At 45.8% G+C, this 13194-nt stretch overlaps 2 protein-coding genes across 3 annotated transcripts in view; both read left to right on the plus strand.

The window, feature by feature from the left end:
* The window catches only part of WSB2 (WD repeat and SOCS box containing 2), a 349668-nt gene that overhangs the window by 133067 nt on the left and 203407 nt on the right, over positions 1 to 13194 (plus strand). The window lies entirely within an intron of this gene.
* The window catches only part of KSR2 (kinase suppressor of ras 2), a gene marked incomplete at its 3' end in the record, with an annotated part of 188233 nt that overhangs the window by 96301 nt on the left and 78738 nt on the right, over positions 1 to 13194 (plus strand). For both annotated transcript variants that reach the window (XM_083589988.1, XM_083589987.1), the window contains 2 exons: positions 9000 to 9069; positions 11856 to 11939. In XM_083589988.1, the coding sequence (XP_083446114.1) occupies positions 9000 to 9069; positions 11856 to 11939 (154 nt within the window). The remainder of the gene's footprint in view (positions 1 to 8999; positions 9070 to 11855; positions 11940 to 13194) is intronic.

Raw genomic sequence — 13194 nt, forward strand, 5'->3', positions numbered from 1 at the left:
AGCTTCCAACACCACCTCCTCCCAGTCTTCTTCCTCTGACAACTCACCAGTGGGGGCAGATTCTTACCGCTGCCCAGCCGATTTAATTATTCTCATCTTTCCTAGGTCTCTCCCCTCTGCCACCCGCTCTCCAAAAATCCTCAGTGACATCCCCCCAACCTGCCCGATTTCCTCCATTAGTACTCTCTACAGAATTGCGACTTTCCTATTATTAAATTGTCAGTTTGCTTTAAAGGGCTTGACTCGGAGATAATGTAGAAGTGTGTATTTTGCTGGGCGACTTCACCTCTTTTGACCCCCTTTGCTTGCCACCCGCAAGGAGACGCAACAAGGTGTTTAGGACATGCTGTTTGGCTGCATTCGGGAACGGCAGATCAGCAGGTTAAGAGCTGGGTGTGTTTGAAACATCAGAGCGCTTAATGGCTAAAAGCACTTTCTTCTCGTGGAAGCCTCACTTTTCTTCTTAGATTCCCAACGGGATGGGGCGATGTTGGGTTCCTCCCTGCTTTCATTCCCTTGTCTGAGTGACTTCCCATGTTACTGGAAGTGTGAGGTTCAGCTTTCCTGACAATATAGATGGATATTTCATAGAAACATAAAATCTTAGAGTGGGAAGGCACACCAAGGGTCATCTAGTCCAACCCTCCGCAATACAGGAATCTCAGCTAAAGCATCCATGGCAGATGGCCATCCAACCTTTGCTTCAGAACCTCCAAGGAAGGAGAGCCCACCACCACTTGTGGGAGTCTGTTCCTCTGCTGAACAGCTCTTACTGTCAGAAAGTTTTTCCGAATGTTTAGTCGGAATCTCCTTTCTTGCAATTTGAAGCCATTGGTGCGAGTCCTACCATCCAGAGCAGGAGAAAACAAGCATGCTTCTTCCTCCATTTGACAGCCCTTAATATATTTGAAGGGACATGGGTGGCGCTGTGGGTTAAACCACAGAGCCTAGGACTTGCTGATCAGAAGGTCACGGTTCGAATGCCCACAATGGAGTGAGCTCCTGTTGCTCGGTCCCAGGTCCTGCCAACCTAACAGTTCGAAAGCACGTCAAGTGCAAGTAGATAAATAGGTATTGCTCCAGTGGGAAGGTAAACGGCATTTCTGTGCGCTGCTCTGGTTCGCCAGAAGCGGCTTAGTCATGCTGGCCACATGACCCAGAAGCTGTACGCCGGCTCCCTTGGCCAATAAAGTGAGATGAGTGCCGCAACCCCAGAGTCTGCCACGACTGGACTTAATGGTCAGCGGTCCCTTTACCTTTACCAAGATATTTGAAGATGGCTATCATATCTCCTCTTAGTCTCCTCTTTTCCAGGCTAAACCTACCCAGTTCCTTCAAGCACTCCTCATAAGATTTAGTTTCCAGATCCTTGATCATCTTAATTGCCCTTCTCTGCACATGTTCCAGTTTGTCGGCATCCTTCTTAAATTGTGGTGCCCAGATGTGTGGTCTGACTAAGGCAGAATAGAGTGGTACTATAACTTCCCTTGATCTGGACACTATACTTCTGCTGATGCAGCCTAGAATAGCATTAGCTTATTTTGCTGCTGCATTACACTGTTGACTCATGTTAAGCTTGTGGTCCACCAAGACCCCTAGATCCTTTTCACGTGTACTTCTAGTAAGCCAGGTGTTCCCCATCCTATATTTGTGCATCTGGTTCTTCTAAGTGCAGAACCTTACATTTGTCCCTATTGAAATTCATTTTGTTAACATGCGCCAAGTTCTCCAATCTGTTAAGGACATTTTTGATTCTGATTCGCTTACAAACAAACATAAACACGACTAAGCAGTTTGCATTGCCATTAAAAATTATGCAATATAAAACTTTGAGGGCGTAATCTAAACCCTTAGTTTAATGGTGGCAGGCAGAGACTGAGTTGCCCTATGGATAGCTCAGTTGGTTAGAGCGTGGCGCTGATAACGCCAAGGCTGCGGGTTCAATCCCCCTTTGGGATTATGCAGAAATACCTATTAAAATACAGGCAGTAAAAACAGCACAGCACTGTTTAAAAGCCATTTCCTTAAAAGCAGTCAGCTCCCCAAAGCCTGGTGGAACAAGAAAGTCTTCACCATGGTGGATAGCTCAGTCAGTAGAGCATGAGACTTTTAATCTCAGGGTCATGGGTTAGAGCCCCATGTTGGGCAAAAGATTCCTGCAATGCATGGGGTTGGGCTAGATGACCCTGGGGTCTTGTCCTACTCTATTAGCCTATGATTCTATGTGCATATTCATCAGGGAAGCTGACAACATCTGCGGAAGGGCCATAGCTCAGTGGCAGAGCATCTGCTTTGCATTCAAAAGACCTTGGGATCAATCCCCAACATCTTCAAGGATGGCTGGGGAAGACTCCATGCTGGAAACCCTGGAGAGCTGCTGCAAGCCAGTGTCGGCAATATGAGCAGGATGGAGCAGTGGTCTAACTTAGTAGACTGCGGCTTTCTGTGTTTCTTTGTATTTAGGGAGGGGCTGCAGCTCAGGAATACTGAGCGTGCCAAAAGCTCCAGCTTCAATCCCCTATGGCATCTTCCAGGTAGGGCTACACGTAACCTTCCCTGGAACCCTGGAGAGCTGCTGCCAGTCAGTGTAGACAATACTGAGCTAGGTGGAGGAATGGCTCGGCATAAGGCATTGGTCAGCTTCTCCTGGATGGCATCTCGGCACAGTTGAGGCCAAAGGAGGAAAGCTCAGTGCTCCACGGTGCAGTGGATGCGTCGTCGCAGCCGGGCTGTTTATTTGAGCGGCTCGGGTCACCTGCTTGGCCCCTCTCGCTTTCCAGGCGGGCGAGTGCCGTCCAGGTCTTGGGCCTTGTTGTCACACCTGCCTGTCAATGGGAGACAGCCGTGGCCTGCGGGGGCCCTTCTGCCGTGTCTTCTGTCAGCGCGGGAGCGGGAGAGGCGTGACCTTCCCTTTGTCACCCTCTCCGTTCTGCCAGGCTGCTAATTTCCCCCCGCCGTGGCTTCTGTCAAGGCGAGACGGCTGTTGCCAAGAGAGGACTATCACACGCAGCCCTCCCTCAACTTCGCCTTGGCCTGGTGAGTCCTTCGGCCTCGCTGCCAGGATTCTTAAACTTCTGAGGCTATCGAAGCACAGGGCTTGCAGTTTCCAAAGCGGGAGGTGATGAATCGACCTCCCACCACCCCGAGAAGCCACAGGGACTTCTGTGACTTCTGGGAGACCTCCTTCTGAATCCCAGGTTCATTTCTAAAGCCTGCTTTCAATTGAATGGAAGATGCTTTCTGCACATGCTCAAGAGCAAGTCCACCCCTTTCTGGATGCAAATTTGAGGAGCGATTCAGCTAAATCCTTGCATGAGCAGAATCATTCCTGCTTCTGTAGCAGGACTCATCCTCCCTCTCTTCCCCTCTCCATGGGCCTTGTGCTGTCCCCAAATCTTCTGGTTGTTTTTATTTTGAGGGGAAAACTAATTTTGGGGATTGAAATCCAAGGCAGATCATCATCATCATCATCATCAACAACAACCTTAAGTCTTCTCATGTTCACTTGGCATTGCCAAGCCCCCAAAGTTCATTTGTGTCCCAGAGCCAAGCTAGCTTTGGTGACATCTGATATTGGAATCCTCTCTGCAACTTCATTGCTTGGAGCTTGGTTTTCCAACCTTGGGTCTCCAGCTGTTTTTGGACTACAATTCCCATCATCCCTGACCACTGGTAGCTAGGGATGATGGGAGTTGTAGTACAAAAACAGCTGGAGACCCAAGGTTTGAAAACCCTGGCTTAGAGGGTGTGTAAACCCTGGCAAGGAGTGTGTAAAATGGCTTCCATGTTCTTTTAGAGGAAATCGCTGCCAGTCCATCTTTTGAGGATTAAAAACAAAATGAGCTTAAAAACAGCTCTCCCCCCGAAACCCATCAAGGCTCTTCCAGTTCAACATTTCTGTCCTCTCCCTCCCTTGATGCTCCACTGAACACAGTGTGCATGTGTCTGTGTGCGGGGTATTGTTAATATCTCAGATCCTCCATCCATCATCCCTGTAATGAAAATAATTACCTGCGAATCACGGAGGGTCTCGCTGCTTTGTTCAGAGGTTATGATTCCTGATACACTTTAATAATAATTTTTTAACAATGAGCATGTTACGGAAAGTAATTAAATCCCCTCAGCCACTTCCCCACCCTGCCCCCATCTCTTTTAAAACAGCATGATTTAATTGAGGCCAGCTGAAAGTTAGCAGAAATAAATTGTGGGTGATAAAGCAAAGGTTTTAATTTAACTTCAGGTAAGTAACTTTAATTGTCTGCTTGTTTGCTTCACAAAGGATGGCGGGGGCAGAGGAGGGGGGGCACATTTGTATAATGTGATTTAGTGATGAGCAAACAGCATTTCAGAATATAAAAGGTCCTTTTGTACTTCTACGGACCAGATCCTTGCATGGTGTAAACTAGCTTTCTTTTGGGACTGTCAGCAGGTAATCTTTATTTAACGCCTAGCTCCCAAGGTATTAATTCCCCAACAGAGAAAGGAGCAAATCTTGTTGACACCATCTTCAAATGGAGGGAGCAGATACTGGATGAGGAGAACCACAAAGCAGCTGATATGTATCTTGTCCAGGACATCACAGACAGGCCTGAGGACCAGGCTGTCTTGAGGACTTTGTTATTTGCTGTTTGGATCAGAACATAGTTGTTCTTTTTCACTTCTCTGAATTTTTCCATGTAGTTGCTAACTCAAGAAAAAAAAAATCAAAATAAAAGGTAACATATTCATTCATTGCTCCACCCACTTTTGCCTTTGACCCCCACCTATCATTGGGTAATACCTGAAGGAAACTGATTGGCTGCTGCTGGATATGTGTTTGGTGACTAATATTATAATCAGTGCTTTTTTCTGGGGGGACGCAGGGGTACTCATACCCCTAAACATTTTGTGAATCTAAGTTTGGCCTCATTGAGGGGCAGTATTTCAATATGAGTAGGAAAATGAGAGTACCCCTAAACATTATGATTAAGAAAAAAGCATGGTTATTATATTTATTATTAATTATTATTATAATATGCTGCCTGTTCTATAGACCGGGGCTCAAGGTTCGTTACACAAATCAAAAGAACACAGATCAACTACAAAGATCTCAAAACACATGAAAGAGGTTTATTAAAAAGTAAAGGTAAAGGTAAAGGGACCCCTGACCGTTAGGTCCAGTCGTGGCCAACTCTAGGGTTGCGGCACTCATCTCGCTTTATTGGCCAAGGGAGCCGGTGTACAGCTTCTGGGTCATGTGGCCAGCATTACTAAGCTGCTTCTGGCGAACCAGAGCAGCACACAGAAACACCGTTTACCTTCCCGCCGGAGCGGTACCTATTTATCTACTTGCACTGGTGTGCTTTCGAACTGCTAGGTTGGCAGGAGCAGGGACCGAACAACGGGAGCTCACCTCGTTGCGGGGATTCGAACCGCCGACCTTCTGATCGGCAAGCCCTAGGCTCAGTGGTTTAGACCACAGCGCCACCCATGTCCCTTGAAAACCGAGGTACCACTGTATTATTATTATTATTATTATTATTATTATTATTATTATTATCCATGATGGATAGCCAGCCAACTTCTGCTTAAAAGTATCCAATGTAGGAGAGCTCAGCACCATTAAAGTATCATCGTGCTTTAAATGTATGGTTCTGAATGTGGCAGTTCTTGGGTCTTTGCATAGCGGTCGCCTCCCCTCCCTGCATTTTGTTGAGATGCACATTGATGCGGTGGAGTTATTCCTGAGCAGCAGAGGGAGCGCTGCTCTCCTCACAGGAAGCCACATGCAAATGTAACCTTCTGAAATGGCACATAATTAAGAACGCCTCAACCTGCAATATTAAAATGGGATATGAAAGCAAACAGAGGCGTTCATATCCTATGTTAAAAAAACACCCCGGGAGCGTGTTTGCTGAAGGATTGACAGGTATGCATAGGAAACCCAGGGGTCACTGCTGGAGTCTGCCTGGCCGTTTCAGCTGGTCAGATGTCCGTGGGCCCAGCTTGCATCCCTAATGGATGGCATTTGGGTCTCCAAGAATCATATTTGATTTTCACTTCGGTACCCAAGAGCCTCTGCTGTTAAAATAAAGCCAATGCTTGTAACTGTGCCCAAATGCTCTTTCTATAAATCGTTCTCTCTAGGGTAAACAATGCATTTATTTTCATTATTATTACAAGTGGAAACCTATAGTATACCCTCCAACATTTCTCTGATGAAAATAGGGGCGTCCTATTCAATAATACTACTATTACTATTACTAATAATAATAATACCCCACCCATCTGACTGGGTTGTACCAGCCACTCTGGGCGGCTTCCAACATATATAAAAACATAATTAAACATTTTAAAATTTCCCTATACAGGGCTGCCTTCAGATGTCTTCTAAAGGTTGTATAGTTACTTATCTCCTTGGCTGTTTGCATAACTCCATACCCTCCAACAGTTCTCTGATGAAAACAGGGACATCCTAAGGAAAAGCGGGATATTCAAATCAGAAACTGGGAACAGCTTCTGTAAATCCGGGACTGTCCCTGGAAAATAGGGACACTTGGAGGGTCTGCTACAGAATTTCATATTATTTCAACTGGGTCAGAAGCAGAGAGGGCAGGAAGAAATCAGAAGCGCCTGGGTATCAAATGGTTTTCTTGTGATGAAAATAAAAATAATTGAATCAAGCCCTGTAGTTTTCACACTCTGAAAAACCAGCAACGGGGGTTAAATTGTGGTGGAACTGCCAGGACACTTTGGGGTGTCCTGGTTTTTACTTTTTGAAATATGGCAACCCTAGAATGTTATGAAGAGTCCTTTTTACTCATATTTTTATTGTTTTATTCTCTTTGTAAACTGCTTTGAGCTTTTCTTTTTTTAAAAACACACACAATCAAGTGGTGTATAAATGCTTTGAAATAAATAACAAACTAATTAGTATGTAGGTTTTCTCGCCTCCATGCACTTTCCCTGAATTAATTAATTAATATCATCCCTGTATTAAAACTGTTTGCTGGAAAACATTCCCCGAGGGGTGTACGAGTCCCATTAAATATATAAAACATGGTTCAAAGAAACAAATGAATTCAAAAACAATGTATATTCAAGGCGTATATACAACCATCTCTAAAGCTAAAGATCGAATTAATAAAGCATTTAAAGGAAAAGTAACCGAATCGTCTGTTCTGGGTAGGCTTGCTGAAACAGAAAAATTTTCAGCAGGCATCCAAACCAGTATTGCGAAGGCACCTGCCTAATGCCAATAGGCAATAATTAATTACTTTGGGCAGTATCTAGTTTTCTCTGTCCATTAGCGCAATTGGGACTCAGGGTTTAATGTTGCGCAACAGAGCAATCCCAACACAGCAACTCATCATGTAACAGATTGTTCCATCTACTGGGCAGCAGAATTAGCAGCAATCTGCTTATGCATTCTCTTGCGCGGCCACGTTCCTTTGGTGCAGAATGTTTCGCCAGGGGAACAAGTGTCCCACCAAGTCTTCTTGGTAAAGGCCATAGCCCAGTGGTAGAGCACCTGCCTTCCTTGCATGCCTGAAACCCTCATGTAAGAGGAAGTGTCAGCAAACCTAAGGGAGGTTTGAAGAAATAACTAAAAAGCCGTACCCGCTCCAGGCCAGCCCATGGACAATGCCGGATTTACGTGTAAGCTAAACAAGCTATAGCTTAGGGCTCCACTCTCTTGGGGTACCCCAAAAAATTTAAAGGAAAACTGGATATACATTTCCAAAATATAAGATAAAAACCAAATAAAACAAAACCTACATACAGCAACAGTGTTTTGTGTTGTGTAGGCTCCTATGATGTAAGGCCTGCTAGCCTGCTCCCTAAAATATCACTGGTTTGCTCATTTGTATAACAATTACTTTGATAAAATACCTATTTTGTTATGTGCAAATTGCTTCAGATACCTATTAGGTCCATAAATTATCAAATAGCATATAGGTAAAGGTAAAGGTAAAGGGACCCCTGACCATTAGGTCCAGTTGTGACCGACTCTGGGGTTGCGGCGCTCATCTCGCTTTATTGGCCGAGGGAGCCGGCGTACAGCTTCTGGGACATGTGGCCAGCATGACTAAGCCGCTTCTGGTGAACCAGAGCGGCGCACGGAAACGCCGTTTATCTTCCCGCCGGAGCGGTACCTATTTATCTACATGCACTTTGAGGTGCTTTCGAACTGCTAGGTTGGCAGGAGCAGGGACCGAGCAACAGGAGCTCACCCTGTCGTGGGGATTCGAACCGCCGACCTTCTGATCAGCAAGTCCTAGGCTCTGTGGTTTAACCCACAGCGCCACCCCATATAGCATATATTCAACACAAAATTTGTTGTTGACAAAGGACAGCTGGACATATAAAGGGCCCCATTACCTTCCGTAGCTTAGGGCCTCATCAGACCTAAATCCAACCCTGCCCATGGATGGGGCAAAGTGAGGCGACTGCCTCAGGAAGCAGGATCCAGAGGGGCAGCAGCACCAGCCTCCAAGGAATGCATCGCTCACTACTTCTGCTGCAGGATGGTTAACAGCTGCAGCGCACTCCTTGGAGGCTGGATCTGTTCCCTCAATGCCGCCTCTTCAATGGTGTCTTGGTGAATAGGAGGTGCTGCTTGTCTCCTCCCACCCCTTGTTCTTCATTCACTCCGTCTTCCCTGGCAGGGAGGAGGTTCGCCTCAGGTGCCAAAATGTATTGGGATGGCCTTGCAAACAGCACACTTAGTGGCCATGGAATCCTGGAGTGCGGAATGAGAGAGTGGGGATGAAGAGAGATGGAATGGAGTACCCAGAAAAGGGCATTCCTGGCTATACTCCACACAGTACGACAACAACACAGTATCCCACATGTCATGCCAAGATGCTGAGATTTGTTTAGAAGGCTATTTTTGTTTTTGTTTTTCAGAATTCATAATGGCATCCCTGATATGTAATAAGCCAGATTATTGTGACAGAAATAATTTTGAATCTGACCGCCTGGGATCAACTCTTTCCCCTCTAATTTCTGTCTTTCAGATACACTCTCAGTACCTCGCTGGTCCCCGCAAATTCCTCGACGGGATCTTGGAAACTCAATCAAACACAGGTATGAGGTGATTGAAAAAACTCAGATATGTCTTTTTCTTTCTTTCTTTTTTTTAAATGTTATTATTGAGAAACAGTTTACCTCAGGAGGGATATGGTTTCAGGTAAGGGAGAATTATTGCCTACTCTGTTGAGGGTCCAGTGCCAATGGTTACCAGTAAGTAAGGAATGAGCAACCATCACAGTTTCTCAGGATTCTTTGGGGGAAGTCATGACTGTTTAAAGTGGTATCATAGTGATTTAAATGTACCTTGGGTTACAGACGCTTCAGGTTACAGACTCCGCTAACCCAGAAGTAGTACCTCAGGTTAAGAACTTTACCTCAGGATGAGAACAGAAATTGCGCGCCGGCAGCACAGCGGCAGCAGGAAGCCCCATTAGCTAAAGTGGTACCTCAGGTTAAGAACAGTTTCAGGTTAAGAATGGACCTCCGGAACGATTTAAGTTTGTAACCAGAGGTACCACTGTATGTACGAATGTGACCCAAGGCAGCTTCCTATATTCCTTCCTATGTTCCTATCACCATAGAATTCTGGGGGGAGGGAAATGTGTGGCTGCATTTCTGTGCTGCCATTTTAATTTCCCACAATGCCCACGGCATGGCATCACTCCAGGGCAAATGGAAGGGCGCTGTGCCAAGGACCCCCTCAAGCCCATTCCAATATCTGCTTCCCTGTGGTGCCTGGTGACTATTTGGACAGGGAGTCCGACAGTAGGTGGTGCAAATTTTAGTTTTGGAACTTTTGAGGCTCTATGGTAGCATCTGACCTCCAGTCAGTAGGTGACACTGACAGGCCCTTGTAACCCCATTAAACTCAACTGGAAATATGGAGGAGTAGATGTCGTCTGTGTCTTCTGTCTGGATGGGAATGCAGTCCCAAGACCTGGTGGGGAGGGAGCAAGCTGTACTGTCCCCCCTCCATAGGAATCTGGCTTCTTCTGGCTGAGAGCAAAATGGCAGGACTAGCTAGCAGTGGTCTCTCGAGAGCCAAGAGCTGCTGGCTCCTGCTGTGAGGGGAGTTGGACCCCCCAAAGTGTAATGCCATTTCTCTCCCCGCCACAGAAATATTGTATTCCTCTTAAATCCATTATAATTATGAAGCATCCTTGATTGCTGAAAATGGACTCTGCTGGATACCTCATTTGAAAAACACAGAGATTCCTCTGAGACCGTCTCTCGCCCATTTACTGCTCACTGGTGAGGCATCAGCTGACCAGGCCAGACTGTTTACATACCAACTGTAAACTCTCAAATGAAGGAACGGATAAGCAATGGCTGCAGCACCACTGGGCAAGCCCCCTCCCTAAGAAACCAGAAAATGCATTGTGGTTATTTCTCCCAGTTACTGGCTTTGGCAACCTGACAGCCTTCTTCAGCTGAATCATTTTAAACCCAGGTCAGGGCAGGTAACTCCCCACCCTCCTGTCAAGGGCTGCATTCTGTTGGGCTGGGTCATCTGTTGTGGGGTGGCATGCCAGCTTTGGGTGGGGCAGAGACCAGAGTCAAAAGCAGATGAGGACATCCTTCTTCTCTCACTTTCTGACTCCCGCTTCTCTCTGATATCTCTTCTTTCCTCCCTTGCTCCCTCTCTTTCCAACACTCCTTTTTCTTTCTGACACCTCTCTCTCTCTCTGACACCCCTTTTTTTCTCCCCCTCTTTTTGACACCTACTGCTATTTTTCTAGAAAAAGAGGTGCTGGAACTCAGGATGAATGCCTGAGAGGAGCTGGGACGGAGTTCCGGAGAGTTCCGTCGGAAAAAAGGCCCACTGACACCCCCATCTTTCTCCTTCTCCCTTTTCGTCTCTGCCCAGCAGAGAGTCAGATCACTCTTACCAGAGGTCTAAACTGATCCCAATAGGGTGCTTTGGAAATTACACCAAGGCTGCCTTGAGCCCCGAAGTTTGCCCAACCCTTACCCACACTTTTGCCCACCTCATCCTATCTGAGGGACAGAGCCACTCAACAGCATGAGTAGTCTGAAGAAAAACCTTTCTCTGGAGTCTGCTTGGGCTGTTTAATTTGCTGCATTATAATCTTGGAAGCGGAGTGCTGATAAGCAAAAGGCCGGTGCTGGTGTGTGTGTGTCAATGCCCAGTCTCAATAAAGCCCCTTCAAAGCACTATTTCAATTTCTGATATCACTTAGATAAGGCTCCAGCTTCTGTCGATAAAACCACTGTGCTTTATCTATGACCTCCTGACCTTGAGTAAATGCTATGCCAGTAGCCACCCCCCACCCCCTACTCTATTGGAAGAAATGGGAATAAGATGGACCAGTAACAGGCAGGAAGGAAAGGAACACAGTGGGATGCGGGTTCAACCACCTGAACAGCTTCACTAGACATGTCCTGCAGCAGTGAAGGCATTTTTAAGGTGTTTCCCCGCTCGTAGGGCATGCTGAGGTACTGATTCGTTTCCAATAAAATCATGAGTCCATGCTCTCTTTTTTTAAGATCACCAGTTTTGTTTTACCTCCCTGGGTTGCTAATGAGCAAATACGGACCCTGATTAGCTGACTGAAATTAACAATTGTGATGTGTTTCCTCACATTCTAAACTCCCACTCACGGATAGAGCGGCACATGCTGCAAGCAGAATTGATTCGCATCGGCTTCCTAAACCAGAATCAATAAGCAATTCTGGTGCTGCTGGTTTTGGTGACTAGGGAGAGCAGAGCACAATCAGGTTTATTAAAAATAACACATTTCACTGTTCTGAGAAGGAGCTTTTGCTTAAGACTTAACAAAGGTCAACCTTTCTCTTTCTCTTTCTCTCTCTCTGCACAGGTTTTCCACCAAGTATTGGATGTCTCAGACATGCACTGTCTGTGGGAAAGGAATGTTGTTTGGACTGAAATGTAAAAACTGCAAGTACGTCTCTCTCTCTCCCTCTCCCTCCATCTTTCAAATACAAGTAATTATTATTGTTTTTCATGGCAAGCAAAGTACACAACTGTGAGAACATAGAAAAGAGCCCACCCCAGCTCCCTTCCCCTCCGTAACACGTCCAAGTGATCCAAGAAGCAAGGAAAAGAACTACAGCAAAAGATCCCAGTCATCTAAATAATAGTTCAAAAGTACAAATAAAGATGAGACATTAAATAGCAATTATGAATTCCAAATTGAAGCCTATTGAGCCGGAGGATTAACATATTCCTTGATGCATACATGTGTAATAAAAGCAAAGTAGTTCTTAATGAGTTTGCTTGGCTTAGAAATGCCATGACGGACCCTGAGTTTGTGTGCAAGATTTTCCATGTAGGCTACATGCCAGCCTTCTTGATACCAACAGGGGATTGACTGAAGGAAATCTGCCTCTTTTTTATTGCAGCATTTTGTATCCCACTTTCCCTCCAAGATAGGTGGTTTCCTGCCTCCACATTTCATCCTCGCAGCAACCCTACATTAGCATGGCTATCAGGTTGCTCTCACACATACAGTCTGAGTAGACAAAGGGCCACTGCAGTTCCAGATGATAGCTCAAGGTTGTGTGCATGGTTCTTCCCCTCCATTTTACCTTCACAACAACCCTGAGAGGTAGGTTTGGTAGAGAGTTAGCAATTGGGCCAAGGTCCCCTGAGTGGGGATTTCAAACCCGACAGTCTAACTACTATACCATACAGTGGTACCTCAGGTTACATACGCTTCATGTTACAGACTTCGCTAACCCAGAAATAGTGCTTCAGGTTAAGAACTTTGCTTCAGGATGAGAACAGAAATCGTGCTCCGGCGGCGCGGTGGCAGCAGGAGACCCCATTAGCTAAAGTGGTGCTTCAGATTAAGAACAGTTTCAGGTTAAGTACAGACCTCCAGAACGAATTAAGTACTTAACCTGAGGTACCACTGTACTGGCTAATAAGAACAATGATGATGCAATGGGCGCCTATATATTATATACTGTATATATAATATCTTTATTGCCCCAAAGGTCCAAGCACTGCTCAGGGAATAAGTAGCTGATTACTGACTTCCTTCCAGCTTTCAAATAGTTAAAGAGACAGAGAGAAAAATAATTTAGGCAGAGTCAGCTGACCCTTTGGTCAGGTGGGGCATGGAGGTACTTATGCAGAATAGTTACAGCTGTTTTTGAGACACCATAGAAAAGACTGAGGAGGCTGCATCATAC

Source organism: Podarcis filfolensis, assembly GCF_964270895.1.
Source record: "Podarcis filfolensis genome assembly, chromosome: 16".
Lineage (NCBI taxonomy): Eukaryota > Metazoa > Chordata > Lepidosauria > Squamata > Lacertidae > Podarcis > Podarcis filfolensis.